Source organism: Epinephelus moara, chromosome 5, assembly GCF_006386435.1.
Source record: "Epinephelus moara isolate mb chromosome 5, YSFRI_EMoa_1.0, whole genome shotgun sequence".
In the NCBI taxonomy this organism is placed as follows: Eukaryota; Metazoa; Chordata; class Actinopteri; order Perciformes; family Serranidae; genus Epinephelus; species Epinephelus moara.
In genome coordinates, this window is record NC_065510.1 from 20,650,433 (window position 1) to 20,666,603 (window position 16,171).

At 40.3% G+C, this 16,171-nt stretch overlaps 1 protein-coding gene across 3 annotated transcripts; it reads right to left on the reverse strand.

Annotated features, from left to right (window-relative positions):
- Positions 1 to 1,728: 1,728 nt before the first annotated feature.
- On the reverse strand, positions 1,729 to 15,163 carry spag5 (sperm associated antigen 5). Of its 3 annotated transcripts, none has more exons than XM_050043851.1 (25): positions 15,102 to 15,163; positions 14,520 to 14,582; positions 14,298 to 14,426; positions 11,913 to 14,206; positions 11,629 to 11,821; positions 11,345 to 11,461; positions 11,097 to 11,189; positions 10,859 to 10,993; positions 10,350 to 10,469; positions 10,154 to 10,246; positions 9,248 to 9,382; positions 9,034 to 9,127; positions 8,785 to 8,932; positions 8,565 to 8,615; positions 7,892 to 8,066; positions 7,097 to 7,230; positions 6,429 to 6,597; positions 5,981 to 6,122; positions 4,342 to 4,588; positions 3,093 to 3,225; positions 2,900 to 2,980; positions 2,443 to 2,592; positions 2,243 to 2,317; positions 2,009 to 2,089; positions 1,729 to 1,926 (listed from the first exon to the last, which is right to left on the reverse strand). In XM_050043851.1, the coding sequence occupies exons 2-25, from the start codon at positions 14,556 to 14,558 to the stop codon at positions 1,855 to 1,857; spliced, it is 5,100 nt and encodes a 1,699-aa protein (XP_049899808.1). In that variant the 5' UTR covers positions 14,559 to 14,582; positions 15,102 to 15,163; the 3' UTR covers positions 1,729 to 1,854. The 3 variants fall into 3 exon arrangements, with proteins under 3 accessions (XP_049899808.1, XP_049899809.1, XP_049899807.1); XM_050043852.1 differs by having other exon boundaries at positions 15,069 to 15,106; XM_050043850.1 differs by having other exon boundaries at positions 1,730 to 1,926; positions 15,037 to 15,137.
- Positions 15,164 to 16,171: the final 1,008 nt, after the last annotated feature.

Here is a 16,171-nt window from a genome sequence, read left to right on the forward strand (position 1 = left end):
TGCCACATACTGAATTTACAGTTGTAACTCAACTATAATATATTACAAAATAACTAGGACACACAGACTGAGACATATACCACCACGGACAAAGAAAATACCCTTAAACATCTTTTCTTTTGTGTTCTCGTTGTTTTCGTCAGTGTTTCAGCTCAGCTGGTTTGAAGTGTTGTCTGGAGCCGCAGTATTACCAGTCACCGTGACCAGCCCCAATTATCATGTCCAGACATCAACACAGCACTCAGACAAGATAGACACACTTAATCTCCCACAAAGATCCCTTAATCAAGAAAATGAATTGACTTGTAATTTGATATTTCAGCCTATAAAGTTAAGTAGCACAAGCCCTTTATCTCCACACGAGAAAACTCCCTAATGCAAAGTCTGCATATCGGACAAGATGAGACTTGTAAGGAAACGCTTCATTATAGTGAAGACACTTGATTTTCCGATCAGAAAAGAAGCTTTGTTGACAGATAAGATGTTTTTCCCCAGTAAAGTATCTGTGGTTGAAAGGGTGCTAGTTTTTCTTGAGTGCCACTGAATCCTAAAATCTGTGTGGATTAAATAAGAATAGCAGTAATCAGCAGTCGTCCAGAAGACAGTGATTAATGATTTTTAAAGAATACCAGCTTGAGTTACGGTCCAGTGGTAAGACTTTAACAAAATGCACTTATTTAATATTATAAAATCAGACAAGCGCTATCTAAAACAAGGATCACAGAGGTTTAAACTAACTCTGGTGTAGCCTGCAGAAGCTTACCTGACATTAACAAACATCAACAGGAAATTAGTGTGCAAAGTAACACTGAGCTGTTAGTTGATGGAAGGCTGCAACTAAAAATTGTTTTGTCAATTAATCTGGTTATTATTTTCTTAATTATTTGATTAGTTGTTTGGTTTATAAAATGTTGATCAGTGTTTCTGAAAGCCAAGATAAAACCCTCAAATGTCCTGTTTTGTACACAACCCAAAGATAATCAGTTTACTGTCACAGAGGAGTGAAGAAGCCAGAATATTCACATTTAAGAAGCTGGAGTCAGATTTTTGACTGTTTTTCTCAACAACAACAAAATTATTCAACTGATTAATCAATGAGCAAATTAGTTGGCAATTATTTTATTGGTTGACAACTAATGGATTAATCGTTGCAGCTCTATCCATTACACATTTGAGGTGAAGTTCAACTGTCCATGAAAACACAGCATGATTGCACCTGAGCCGACGGTTACTGATGACTGCTGAACTCTTCAGAGGAAGTTAAATACACATTTCATTTCTGGAGAAAGATACTGTGTAAACACAGCGGGCAGATGGGACCAATTTTCTGAATGAGGTTGTGTATTTTGTGGGTTGCACGTCATAACCAAAAACCAAACGTGAAAATATGGAAGGTGTGTGGTTCAAGGATCATTACCCACATTTGTCTTTGAATGAATCATCATCTGACGGCTTTAACTAAATCCTGGGCAAGTTTTTAATTACCTGCTTTGATATAGAAATGAATGAAATCTAAACAAAATACAAACCCAGCGTTGAACACACAGGTCTGACATCTGACACTGGAGAAATGTGTCAAATTTAATGTCCAGCTTGGAGCATCACACATCTGTTTTCAGCAATCATACGTCTTTGTGTGCAATTTTAAATATTAAACATGCTGACACAAAGTTGCCAAACATTTTGACCATTTTTAATAATCATTTGCTCTTGAAATAAAAAAAACAAACATAAGGAGCAAAGACAATCCATAAGATATTAAAATTTTATTTTAATCATACTAAAAATATGAACACTTACAGCTAAAACACAACACAGACATAAATACAATAAACACTGGTGACGACAAACACGTCAGCCGATATATTCAACAAGCTGCTGGAGTTGTTCGCAATTCTTCACGACCACCGGCAAAGCGTGCAGAGTCTGTGTGGAGAAAATGAGCACAGTCATTATCTCAAATATCCACACATGCCGTACATATTCATGACAGAGGAAGGCACCTCACCTCTCGGACTTTATTGATCACTCTGCTTAACGTCTGAATCTCATTCTCAATTTTCTGCTGATTGGTCTGGTAGATAAGTTGCTGTAAGAGACGTTACAACATCATGAACATACTGGATTACATCCTCATTTAAATGACGCTTCTTCAGCTCTTTTATTAAATATGAAAATATTTTATTCCTTTACATAGTCAGCAGTGTCTGTAACTGATACAGCACATCAAGCCAATACTTACAGATCTTTTTGCTCTATCGAGGAGTTTAGCTCTGGCCTGCTCCGCCTCCTGAAGACTCAACTTCAGTCTCTCCACCTGCAGATAAAATATCAAAAGGGACCTGTGTTAGAGAACCTGAAGTGTTCGCTCAATTACAGCCTAAAAAGGTATCAAAACTACACTATCTGGCAATGCTCCCACCATAAGTGACGGGATCGTACCTCTCTCAACAACTGGATCTTCTCTTCCATGAAATGTGCCGGGTAAGCTGATTGGCTACCAGCTTTTCTGAGCTCCCCCCGCAGGAAGTGAGACTCCGCCTTTGACTGCTGGAGCGAACGACGGAGCTCAACCACCTCCTTCCGCAATTCCTATGGAAATAATGAATGAAATAAAAATTACAAATAAAAGAATATAAATAAAAGAATGATAAATGATTTATAAACACACAAAGAACATAGAAAAAGGGGGGTAAAAAAATCAAATTAAAGAAATTAAAAAATGAAGAAAAGAAAAGGATGTGGGGGCTTATATCTATACATATAAAGACATCCATCTCGTCTACCTGATCCAGAGCTGGTTGCAAAATGGTGTAGACGTTGAGGGCACAGCCTCCTGTAGCATACATATAGCCAACTGTATTCTGAGTATTTTAAAAATAAAGATTTTGTTCCTTACGTTACTCTCAGTCCTGTGTTTATTGAGGATTTCCTGGGTCTCTTGTATTTCCGCCACCAACTTTGCCACAGTTTTCTCATCCTGTGTAAAGACAAGTCATCTCTTAAAGAAGTCGGCACGGTTTTAAAAAACTCATTTTGAATTTTTGCCAGGCATCACAGATGAAGTACATACTATTCACAGTCGGTCTTACCAGAGCTTTCTGCTGCAATGCCTGATTTCCCTTCTCAAACAGGCTGTTCACACGGCTCAGTTGATGCTTCAGCTCAAACACCTCCGCCTCGTGTCTGTTGTTTGCAGCCTGCTGCTCCACCTGCAGGCCAGAGCTGGAACAATGCATGAGATAACGTTGAAAAAGAAGGAATACATACAGACATACACAGGCTGGACTTTTACATTAAGCTTCTGTGAGAAATACTTTTTTTTTCTAAAAATGACACAAATTCAACTTAATGCAAAAGAAAACGTGGCAAATCCCTGATTCATTTCTCTCAGACGCAAAAATCATAGAACATAAATCCAGGAATCTTTAGCTATATTTACTAAGACAATTATTATCACCTCTTCTTTGTTACAGATCTCGATACCAAACCTCTGACAAAGGCCCTGTATGCTAAAACAGTGGTTCTCAACCAAGGGTCCAGTTCAGGACCTCCCGGACCCAGAAAACTAAGGAATAGCTTGTTTTCAGTATTTAAATCACTTTAGAAGGGAGCCAAATGCAAGTAGGAGCGATAAGAGCAACTACTCTAATCATAGGTTTCACTTTCTCCTCAGTTATCTCCTCAACAGGAGTTTACAATGACAGAATCATGAAGTGAAATCTTATCAAAAGGGGGTCTGTGACCTAATGTGTATCAGTTTAGGGGTCTTTGACATAAAAAAGGTTGAGAACCACTGTGCTAAAACATGGTGAAGTGAAGTAAGGTGTCTTTCACATTAGGTGCTCCTATCACTTCACCAACTAATAGTCTATTAGTAGCAGCAGTACAGTCTTATTACATGGCAGCAATATAGCTAGTGCTGGAGGGATTTGTTCCTTAATTAACAATCAAAAATATTGGAGATTAAATTTCTATGGATCAATAACGATGCAAGTCATTTATCAAGCAAAAAATGCCAAACATTTTCTGGTTACAGGTTCTTAAACACAATGACTTTTTGCTTTTTTCTGTTATATAATTGCAAATTGAATATATTTTCATTTAGGACTGTTGGTCGAAAAAAATAATTTGACGACCACACCTTTGATCTGGAAACTTGTGTTGGGCGTTATATTTTATCAACAGAGTGGTTCATTGATGAATCTAAAAAAATATTAAGTGACCATCAATAATTAAAACTATTGTTACCTTCAGCCCAACATTTATGAGTTATAATCCATAAATAGATTCCCATATGGGAAAAAGCCATTTTTATTTCACACATTTTACAGGACTTACATGGTGTTGCGCAGCTCCTCCAGCTGAGCATCTTTACGCTGTCGCAGCAGCTTCAGGTTGCTGAGGAGCTCTGTGACGGTGCTGCCCAGGCCAGCCAGCAGCTCTGCCAGGCTGCTCTGATCGTCCTCCTCGGGCTCAAACTCTACTGCGTTCAGATTCTTTTTAGGGGTGACGGCTGTGATGCGGGTGAAGGCGCTCGTCTCGCTGAACAAAGGTGCACATTGTGGCTCAGGCGAGTCTGAGGGGACTGAAGAGACAGTCAACTACAACTTAGATTGCCTTAAAGGGTAAATTTGGTAATTTTTAACCTGGATCTGATTTTCACGTTTTTGTGTCTCAGTGAACAACATTTCTTTAAATTGGTGTAACAGCGAAACAGGATACAACATAACAACTCAGGGTATTCATGAATCGTTAATGTAAGTCCACTAAAAGTGCATGTTTTTGCCACTGACAGGCTCAAATTATTATTATAAGTGTCTAGGTGTGTTATGGGAAGGATCCCAACAGAAGCAGACCTGTTAGTTAGAGAGTAAGATCCTTTTTGTTTAACCAAAAACAGCCCCGAGACCACAATCGCCAAAGCCACCAGACTTCATTTAAATTTCAGAAAAAGATCTATCTCTGTAGGGATCCTTTCCATAAGTTGTCAGACACTTAGAATATCTATGTGAGTCTCTCAGTGGCAAAAAAACAAACACTTCTAGCGGACAAGAAGAGACATTGCGAACATGCCCCGAGTGTTTACACTGCAGTCGGTCTCACTCAATACTAAACCAATTTCATAAACTGAGTCATTTAGACACCAAAAGATGAAAAAAAAGGGTCCAGGTTGAAAAATACTGAACCTACTATTTAAATTATTAGATGACATTTAAGCCGCCGCTGAACTAAGTTTGAGGCATGTAATTAAATGTGGCATGCACAACTTTCAGCGTCACTATGGGTCCCGTAACTACAATGCTACTTCTGCAAATCAATAACTGCTTCAAAATTACTCTGAGATGTGTTAATTCAAAATACAGAGAGCAATATAAGCCGTACATTATCCGTGAGGGAAATAGCATAACTGCAACAGCAGATAATGTGGGAAGAACAAGTGTAATAGAGTATTAAGGAAAAGGACATTTACAGCATGAGAGCATGTCCTTCTCACCTCCTGCTAAGAAACATTCTTAGTTAATTTTGGGAAATTGACTCTAACCATTCTTCACAGGAAGATATTTATACTCCCCTTTCATATATACATGGCATGGGTCTGCTGAACACTCATTTAACCCAGGTTTGAGCCATTCAAATCAGACTGCTGTCACAGGTGAATCTCTCATGTCACCGTTTAGACACACTTGTTTGCACCTGCTGACCACTACAATTACATTACACCATGTTAAATAAAATTTTCATATCAGCTCTCATCCCCATTAGAAATAGATGTTCAGCAAATTAGTGTCTGACTGGAGTTTCACTAAGGTTAGGAGGAGGATCATGAAGCAAGGTTGGATGATGCAAGGTTGACCCACTCAGACTGATTACCAGCGTGGGTTTAACCAGCTGCTGAGTAACTGACTGCTTTTATAAGTAAATCAAAGCTGTAACAAGTTTATACTATGAAAGACATATGCAGGGTGAGCTACAGTACCTGGTTCAAGAGGTGTCTCTGCTCCGTCTTCCTCCTTCTCAGCAGTTAATGCAACCATGACGCTGTCGACAAAGGAGCTCGAAGGGTGACGACGCTCCAAGTTGAGGACTTGAGACTCTTTATCCAATAGTGATTCTGGTTTCTAAAGTAAGACATAAAGGCCTGCATGAAAATGTGTTTTCTCCACAGTGCTACAGTCCACTTACTTACAGTTCATTTCAGTTTTTTTATTTGTAAACCATGAAGTTTGAGCCAACGCATGTCGAGAACTGAAGAGTCTCTCACATGACTGAACGTGAACACAATTAGAGGCTCATTCTCCAGTTGACTACAGTTACAGCGAGGGCACGTATGTAAGACAAAGGTGGTGAAATCCAGCTGCTCTTCTGCTTTAGGCTGTGTTTAATCTCTCTAAACAGATAATTGCATATGTATTCTTTTGCGTTACCTGGTCATTAAGAGCTTCATGTACTTCATTGGTCATTCCTCGCAGTGTGTGATGTAGCAAAGTGATTTCAGTGACTGCCTGTGCCAGTTTCTCTCCGAGCTCCAGCTGGGTTGCACCGGCTCTGGATTTTGTGGTTTCCAGCTCCTCCTGCAGACTCCTGTTCTCAAGCCTGTATCACACATACACAGACAAGTTAACATTTAGTACACAGACTAAATGTTGAACAGCTTTCATTTGCTGTAAGATTAGCACCAGAGGTTTAAATTTAGCCGACTGAAGACTTGTTTACACACTAAGGATTTTATCTTGATCAAATACACTATAAAGCCATTATTTCCTTTTGCTTTATATTTGCTACCTTCATTCACACAAAATGAAAACAAATCTGTTTATTAAAAAGCTTGTTTAACAGATATAATACAGGTATCTAACACAATATATAAAGTTTATCATGCCGCAAAGAACTTTGTAGGCAAAGCACAAATTTTTAAATTTTTTTTTATGTAACCTAAAACACTGGATGATGACAAAATGCTGCCGTAATTCAAACAGATCTAATCAACATTTCTCACTTATAACTGCACATCAATACATCATCATCTAATACATTTTGGCTTTCTTTATAAGATAAAAAAGCAAAGGTGATTCCATGGGTGCTGTTAACTTACTCAAGTTGACTAAGTTCTCCTTTCAGGTCCTCACACTCGATGTTCCTCTCCCGCAGCCCCTGCAGGTTGGCCCTCAGCATACGCTCACTTTCAGCCACCTGCTCCCTCGCCAACTCATTCTCCATCTGTAAGAACTGACACACAAACACGTACTATGATGACAGCACCTTATTGAAAAAACACTTGATTTTTAGATCAAAAAATAACTGCTATCATTTGAAATCTTTTTTAAATGTTACCAACAAAGGCTCAAATTTAAAGAATAAAGAAACTCAGCTCCATGTTGGCTAAAAAGCACAAGTGATACTACGGGTAAAGAATGGAGGACCAGACAACAAGCAGACTCGGTAAATAAACAAAAAATGAATTACAGCAGCAAGAGGGCCTAAATCATAGAATAATTCCAAATCAATAATCTAATAAAAGTACTGTAAGTCAGGGCTGAATGATAAGGGAAATATGCAATAACACTGAATATCGCCATACCGATTTTACTTGTGACTGATATTAAAACGTACTCAGTTCTGCCTTTCTGCTGCTTTAAGTGTACAGCGAAAAACTAACAAATTGTTCGCTGAATTAAAATATGAAATGAAAATGATTTCAAACATTTTTAACTAAATGAACATGAACACAAAGGGCAATATATATTTTCTTTCAACTAACTCAAACAAAATCCCCACATCATGCAATATCACAGTCTTTTGTGTTTATCGCAAAAGTTGGCATCACAATGATGATAAACAATGATATACTGTACAGCCCCACTGTTAGGAATATAATCTAAAAGCTTACCTCGTTCATATCCCGCACGCCACTGAGTTGTGTGCAAAGATCCTGGAGCTGCTGGATCTGCATGGTCTGGGACTGTGAGAGGACCTGCAGCTGACTGAGCTGCTCCTCACTTTGAGCCAGAGCCTGAGTCAACTCACACACACGCTGCTCCGACTGACCCAGTGACGTCTCCAATCTAGGCGCAGACAAAACACAGGCAGTGGACACTAGTTTCAGTATTTTAGGTGACATTTGTAGATGTGTGGCAGGGAAAGAACAAGGTCGCCTATTGGTCCCATTCTTCTGTCATAATTCTAGTAGTTTGAACTCTTATTTTGGGAAACTTCACTGCGTACTGGTGAGGGCAACTTGTCAGCAGCAGTAAGGATAAGTGCCCCATTAATGCCTGTAGAGCTGATTCTCCACCCAAACCCAATGTGTTTGCAAACACATAATTTTACTAAACTGGCCTATGAATGCATTCAGAAAGTTATCAAGGGATAGAAAGAAATCTGTGACAAGTTTTAGTCCAAATTTTGACAAAGGCTTCCCTCAGATAATCTCCAATGTGATTTTGCTTTAACTTTCTGATCATATCATTGGCCCCTTTCAAACGGAAATGCTTTCTGTATTGTTATGCATTTTCTTATTGTTCCACCCCTAATAAACAGACAAAATCATAGTCACCACTTACTCATTGGCTCTGTCATTGGTGAGCTGGATGTCCTTCCACGACTGCTGCAACCTGAAACAACAATGCATTTTTTAGCACCAAGCTGTGCATCACTCAGTTTCTGCTTCTTTAAGATCCCCCTTGATAAAAATGTTTCAGTAGCATTTCACCATATGTTTCCTTTAATGTTCCTGAGCACATGTATGTTATTAGCACATCAGTGTTGTTGTGGGTGTCATACTTTGTAGTTTCGGCACCAAGGGCCTGCTCCAGGAAGGTGTAGGAGGCCAAAGTGGAGGAAACAGTAGCAGACAGCTCCGTCACCTTCCTCTCCAGCTGACCCCTCTCTTCCTCTCTTTCTGTTAGCTTCTGACGGAGCACACCCATCTCTGAAATGTAAGGATGTCAAGGAAATGTTAGCACTTTTATAGGCTGATAAGGAAGAACAATTTGAAAAGAAAAGTAGAACATATTTATTTCATCTTTTTACCTGAGGTCAGAATTGTCACCTGCAGATTTAAATCACCAATCTGTTCTCTGGCAGTCCGGAGATTCATATTAGCTTGGTCCAATTCTTCTTCAATCTGTTGAGTACAAGTTCATGTAAAAAAACAAAGAGAGTCATCTTCATGATCTGCAGCCATCATCATTCACATACGACAAGAGTTGCAGCAGTTTTAGGAATTAATTTATAAACATCAGACCTGCTCTCTCTCTTCAACAGCTTGGTCTCTTGCAGAGAGATACTCGTCCCTCTCGGTCAAAGCAGCAGCTGCCTTCTCATTCAGCTTCAGAAGAATGGGAGCAGTTTTCTGCAGAAGACCTCTGACTGCACAGAGCTGTGACAAGATGAACACACAAAAGCATCTGTATTATGAGCATTTATCAGGGTTCCCACAATTTTTCATGGACAAAACTTTAAAAACTTTTCCGTGACCTTTCATGGAGCCATAAAAGAAATTCCTTGCTAAACTTGCCTGGCATTTTTTTTTGACATATCAGCTTCAAACTCTATTCAAACATTTTTTCAGCTCACTAACATACATAAAAATGGAGAGACGAAACACGTGGAGAAAATGAAGAAACGTATGTGATGGTAAACAAAACGCTGTCAAACACTGATCCACATTACAGCTACGTTACGTCAACAGCTACAGAAAATAAATTTGCTGTTTTATTACCTTATCCACAGAAGATTACTGTAACAATTTCATGACACACAACAGAAAACCATGACTTTGCCAAAAAACTTTAAATGATTTTTACTAATTCCTTGACTTTTTCCAGGCCTGGAATATGTGATGGTGAAATTCCATGACTTTTCCAGGTTTTCCATGACCACGAGAACCCTGATTAATGCATTTAAAACAAAGTCGTAAATGCTGTATCCACTCAAACGCCACATTAAAGACCATAATTATATGACAGTACTATTGTGCTGTTATTATATTGTGAGCAAATGCCACAGAGATCAAACAACAATTTAAACTTTCTCATCTTTGTAGCTTTTGGCAGACGGTGACTTTTGGAGATTGCGACATGCTTGATGGTACCGTTACATGCCTACAGCGCTTATAACATTCACCTTTAAAAAGTGATATAAAACATACTTCTTTCATCAAAGTGGATTGTTCCTCCAGTGTCATGGACAAAACATCAGTAACAGACTTAAGCATTTCAGCGTGGGCCTGGTTTAATGCAACCTGCATTAGAAGAGGGAAAAAAGAGACATTAAATACACTCTGATGGATGTTGTGCTGAATAGATTAAAATAGACCTGTTTGTTGCCTGTTCTCTGTAAAGTACCTGTTCAGGGTACGTCTGGTCTAGGGCAGCTGACAGTTCTTGCTGAGACCCAACAATCCTCTCCAGCGCTGAGATTTCTGTGGCACAGTGTGTCCTCAGCTGTTCCATCGCACTGAATGCCTGGAGACAAAAACACATTTATGCTCCTGGAACGAAGGATGCTACGAGAAGCAAAAAGCATATTGCTGTAAATAATCACCGACAACAAACATGTTATAAATTTTCTTTGTAAGGCTGCTTGAAGATTTTCATTACCAGAGACCGAAAACTACCACTCTTTAAATGCCTTAATTTGTCCTCAATAGCAGCACAGGAATTATTCAGTTATTCTATTTTATCTTTTCACAACCAAAGCAAAGCCAAAAGCCCTGGTTTTACTGGCCTCAACAATACCAATAAAAAAAATCCTCAACCTGCAGCAGAACCACTTGAGCAATAATTAGGAATAGGTACGGAGACAAAACATTTATTGAACTACCTAGGTGAAGAGATTTGTCACTGTAACTTACTGCCTCCTTGGCTGTGAAGGCCTCCTCCATCTGTGTCCTCATGTCATCTCTTTGGTGAAGAGCATCTTGGACCTTCTGCGTCATTGTTGTCTGCGTCTTCTTTGTTTTCTCTAACAGAGACTTCATCTGACCGTACTGAATAACACAAGGAAAACACACATCAGCTAATTCATACCCACTGGATACGTACACAAAGAGCATGCAACTGATGTCAGATGGCAAAGACATGTTTACATACATGTGAAACAAGGCTTTGGTGGTCTTCTCTGACAACGTCTCCTATTTGCTTCATATTAGAGAGAGCAGCATCTGTGTCACAGCTCAAAGAAGTCTGTTGGGACAAATATACAAACAAAATCAGGCGTTTCAATGCATTCTTTTCACTAATGTAAATCATTAAAACGCATGTGCCAGTGCCTTTTATCTATAAAGTTTAAACATGGCATTGCAGCACAGATCATGTGTTACAGATTGTTTATGTCTCACCATGGTGACCCTCATGTCCTGCATACACTGGCTGAGGTTCTGCAGAGAACTTCCATCCAACTCCAACTCACCAATCCTGCTCAGAGCCTCCAAATATAAGTCTCTGTGCATTGAGGTCTTTATAAAATACAAAACAAATAATCCGTTAAAACAGAGATTGTGGATGAACTAAAAGAAACTCAAGATGTCATCACAGCGAAATAATTAAACCTACAAGAGTGCAAACTCTAAACGCTTCACATATCCCACTGTCAACCCTTATAGATGTCGGAGTGTGTCCTTACCTGACTGAGCTCAGTGTGGTCTGTCTGCACTAGTTTCTCCCTGAGGTCTGACGGTGCAGGGCCTGCAGAAGGACATCCACTAGCCCTGGATGCAGCCAACTGCTGCACCAGAGCCTCCACCATGATCATGCTCGACCTTAACCTCTGCTCCAGCTCTTGTCTGGGAAGACCCTCTAGGCTGCCTGGAGGTACACTGAAAGCACATCAACAGAAGGAAACAGTGAGAGGCAGACACAGAGAAACCATGTCATATACAGCCTAACTAATCCAGAGGCAACACTTACTTCCACAGGAGAGGGTCGGTCAGAGTGCAGGAATCCACCACAGAGAAATCCCTCTTTCTCTCAAACTGGCCAGATGTATTGACGCTGCGGTCTGACCATTTAACAGGAGTGGTGCCCACACAGATGCTGTGGGATTCTACAGGAGTAGCTTTTGCCGACGGGACCGTGACAGCAGCAGGAGGCAGAACGGGAGCAGAGACAGCAGCAGGTCCCATCTTTCCTGATGCCAAGAAAAGAAACTCCGCCATCTGCCGAAGCTGCTGCTGAAGGGGACCATCTGGAATCAAAGGTATATCCAGAGCCGGCTTCTCCACTTCAGACTGAGGCACTGCACAAGGCTTTACACCCCCATCCTCAACTGGCTCAGGGACTGGGTCTGGCTGGAGCTTGCAATCTAATGCTGTAGAGTTAAACCGAGGATGTGGCATGGGGCTCTCCAAGTGCTCTGTCCACAACACAGCTGGGTCGACATTGGACGGAGCCACAACGCTCTTTTCAACCTCAAGAGAAGACTCATCAGCTAAAAACTGGTCAAGGGCAGGACGCTTGAAAGCCTTTAATACAGCGAGAGAGGCTCTCCTAACAACAGGACTGAGGATCCCAAACGCTGATGCTACTGAGCGACGGTCTGACAGCATTTTCAAAGCATCAGGGAGGTTTTCCCACTGGGGGTTTTCTGCAGAGTTACCGAGAATTGGTCCATTTCCAGATGAACCGAGTTCGCTGTCTTTTGCCTCATTGGATTCTCGGGGTTCACTGCTGGTTTGCACTTGAGATACGTGTTCCACAAGTGTCTCCACAGGTGTAGGAGTCTCTGCTGAAGCTGCAGTGGGGCTACAGTCTGGAGACTCAGTTCTGTGAAGCACTGAAGGCAAGGCACTGTCGTCAGGATGCACTGAGTCCTTTTTTGATGCCTCTTGCATTTGACAGTTAACAGATTCATGATCCAATTCCTTCAAAGACGTGTGAGTCTGTGAGGATGTACTGATAGCTGGTGCATCAGTATCAACCACAATTTCATCAGTATCCATTTGGCTGTTAGGTTGTTCATAGTGACCTTGAATGTGATCCTGTGTAGCAGAGGTAGGTACACTATTGTTGTCCAACGGCTGGCAGATCACTGCCTGGTCGTCAGGGAGAGGGACAGTCTTCTGAGTGTCATCTGACATTACTACTTCACTTCTGGCACTGATGAAAGAGCTGATCATAACGCCCTCTTGACTGCCAGTCTGGCTATTAGTTTCCACCAAGCTTATCTGTTTAACCTCATCCTCAACATCAAGTCTGACTGGTAATGACTCCTGGGAAATGGGATGATTGCCACTTGGGGTTGATGGGTAATTTTCAATAACACAGTATGGGTGATCCAAATGATCATTACCGTTTTGTACATCTTGGTCACCAGCTAACACGCTTGGATCTAGACCATAGTTGTACGACTCACTGCAGGTCCCAGTTTGGTCAGCTGGTAGAGGAACAGTCTCATCTGCAAGTCTGGTGCCATGTGAAATTTCAATCACACCTCCAGTGCAGTTAAATGATTTGAAAGTGACATCACTCAGTCCATCAGCAGGCTTTTCAGGACTACCTGCGGTGTCAGAGGGAGTGGTGATGACATGATCACCATTTTCACCGCTACAGTAGGGATGATCTGCATGTTCTGCTTCACACAGTTGGCCACAGACAGAGAGATTTGGTGTATTCATGCTGTCCTCTTGTAAAGGTTCACCTTGCTGTGCCTTAGGCAGAGGAATGGTCTCATCTTGAAGTCTGGTGACATCAGAAACTTCCACCTCACCCCCATCACAAACAAAGGATTTCCAAGTGATGTCTTTCTTTCCACAGTAGTCACTCTGAAAAGCTCTGAAATCTTCTGTGGCACATCTGTCATCCAAGCCACCAGCGGCCAGTGTAGTGTTTGAATTTTCACGGAGACATGCTGCGTTAATGTCAACCACGGAAGCATCTTTCATCTCAGGATTATAGTAGGGGTGTTCTATGTGACTACTGCATGACTGAACTATCATACTGTCAGAGATGACTGTTTCCTGTGTTTCACACATGGTTTTCATTGCCTGATCCTTGGGCAAAATGATACTCTCTTCCTCTGCACACTGTGAAGAGCCTGTAACTTCAACCTCCCCACCAGGACAGATGAAGGATTTAAATGTTACATCTCCAAGTCCACAAGCTGTCTCAGTAGCTGCCACATCAACAGTGGAAGCACTGATTTGAATCACTTTGGTGGCTGGAGAGTGCATGTGGGGCTCTGGATCACAAAGATTAGATTCGCCCTGTTGATTAGAATGAATGAAAGGTAAGGAAAAAGTCACAAAGAAATGTGTAAACAACATGAGCATTTTCCACATATTAGTATGAACCCACCTTGGGCGTTTTCACAACATCAGCATTGAGCAATGACTTTGATTTGAGTCTCGATGATGGCGTTGGCAGATGCAGCATTTCATTCTGCAGACTTCTCAGTGGGGTGCGCTCTCCACATCTGCTTGAGAGCTGACATCAACAGAAGTCAAACATAATATTATAAGCTTGTTTGGTCATAATTTAAAAACATAAATTGTGCACAGCAGAGCACAAAAGTCTTACCAAGCCTTCCCCACTGGAACTTGACTTCCTGGAGGACATTACTGTGGAGCTGTGAAACTATTACTGCAAATGAAGACACAGAATTTCATATTAAATGTGTATTTAAAAAAGAAAATTGATTGAACTGCTTGGTTGATGCTAAAGATAGGACGGTTTCTAAAGAGAAATGTTAACCAGCCAACTTTAGATAACGTTAAAAGCTAACGTCATTGATATTACGTTACGTATCGAGTACAGGCAGTGAACCATTAGTAACGTTTATACTCATTGGTGCGTACATAAGCGGTAACAGCTAACCAAACCTAATTTGTAAGTATAGTGTAACACTAAATTATCAAACAGTGTGTTGGTAAGAATAATTGTAGCAAGGGCGGAGGGCTAGCAAACTCGTCGTAAGCTAACGTAAGTTACGTTAACTAAAGTTAGTTTGTACACGTCTCACAACGGCAGCTAACGGACATTTTAAACTCACCAAACTATAGTATATAATCTGTGAATTCAAGTAAAAGAAAAATACCTTCAAACTTTTACAAATAAACTTTAACCAACGTTGAAAAAGTGAGGAGAGCAGGGTAAACAAACCCTTAGCGTCGAGCAGCCATCAACCGCGTTTCATTCAAAACACAAATGTCAGCTCTGCTATTGGTCCATTTATCTTCTTCGTTGGTTGTGTGATGCACTGGGCGCACGTATCGCGTGCTGCCACACACTGTTGCCCTCAACAGGAAGTTAATGTCACTACTCCAGGGCGTTTTTGGTTATTATATAAAAACTACAACTGTCTTCTGTGTTGCCTTTTACTGCAGGTATTCATATTAGAATTATATGCTTAAACAAAGTCAAGTTAAATTTATTTATGTAGCGCCAAGTATAATAAATAATGTAATAAATAAATGTTATCTCATGACACTTTTCATCACTTTCATTACACATTTTCAAACATAAAAATGACTCCCATCATTGTGTCTCTTAATAGTCACCATCTACCCTTCTAATGAAAGACGTTTTTGATATTTAACCTGCTAAATCAGAGCCTTCCTTTTAGTTAAAGTTAAAAAAAATACTCTTTTGCTTCACCTGTCCATTCAGGTCACATCCCTTTTTCACATTCAATCCCCTCCTCTGTTTCTTAGACACTGTGTATTTGTGTTTCCACCAAACATTTCTCAAAAGATGACTCTCAGTGGTTTTGTCATTGTTACCTTTAATTTTATCCAAAAAAGTATGGTAAGGCTTCTTCAGCTGAAGGTAATAACCTAATTTAAGTTATATAAATTCAATGCTTAAAGAGTAATTTCACGATTTCACTCTCTTCCTCCCCCCGACTCAAAAACACATCTGTAAAGCTATAGTTAGAGAGTGATGTAGTCACTGGTAGTATGGGTTATGACTTATACCAGTGATACATTACAAGAAAAAAAACAAACAAAAAAGTCCACTCATTCATGATGATTCAGTTGAGTAGAGGGGCATTTACTTCCTCCAAATTAAGAAAAAAGATATGAAAATGGAAATGATACAACAAAGAAATCTACACCAGAAGAAACCAAAAGAAATCTTGACCAAAGGTAAACATGCAACCAATTTTCGAAATCATGAAGATGTGCGGGCCAAGTGGTCAAGCCATTAATACTTCATGAGAAGAGCTTGAT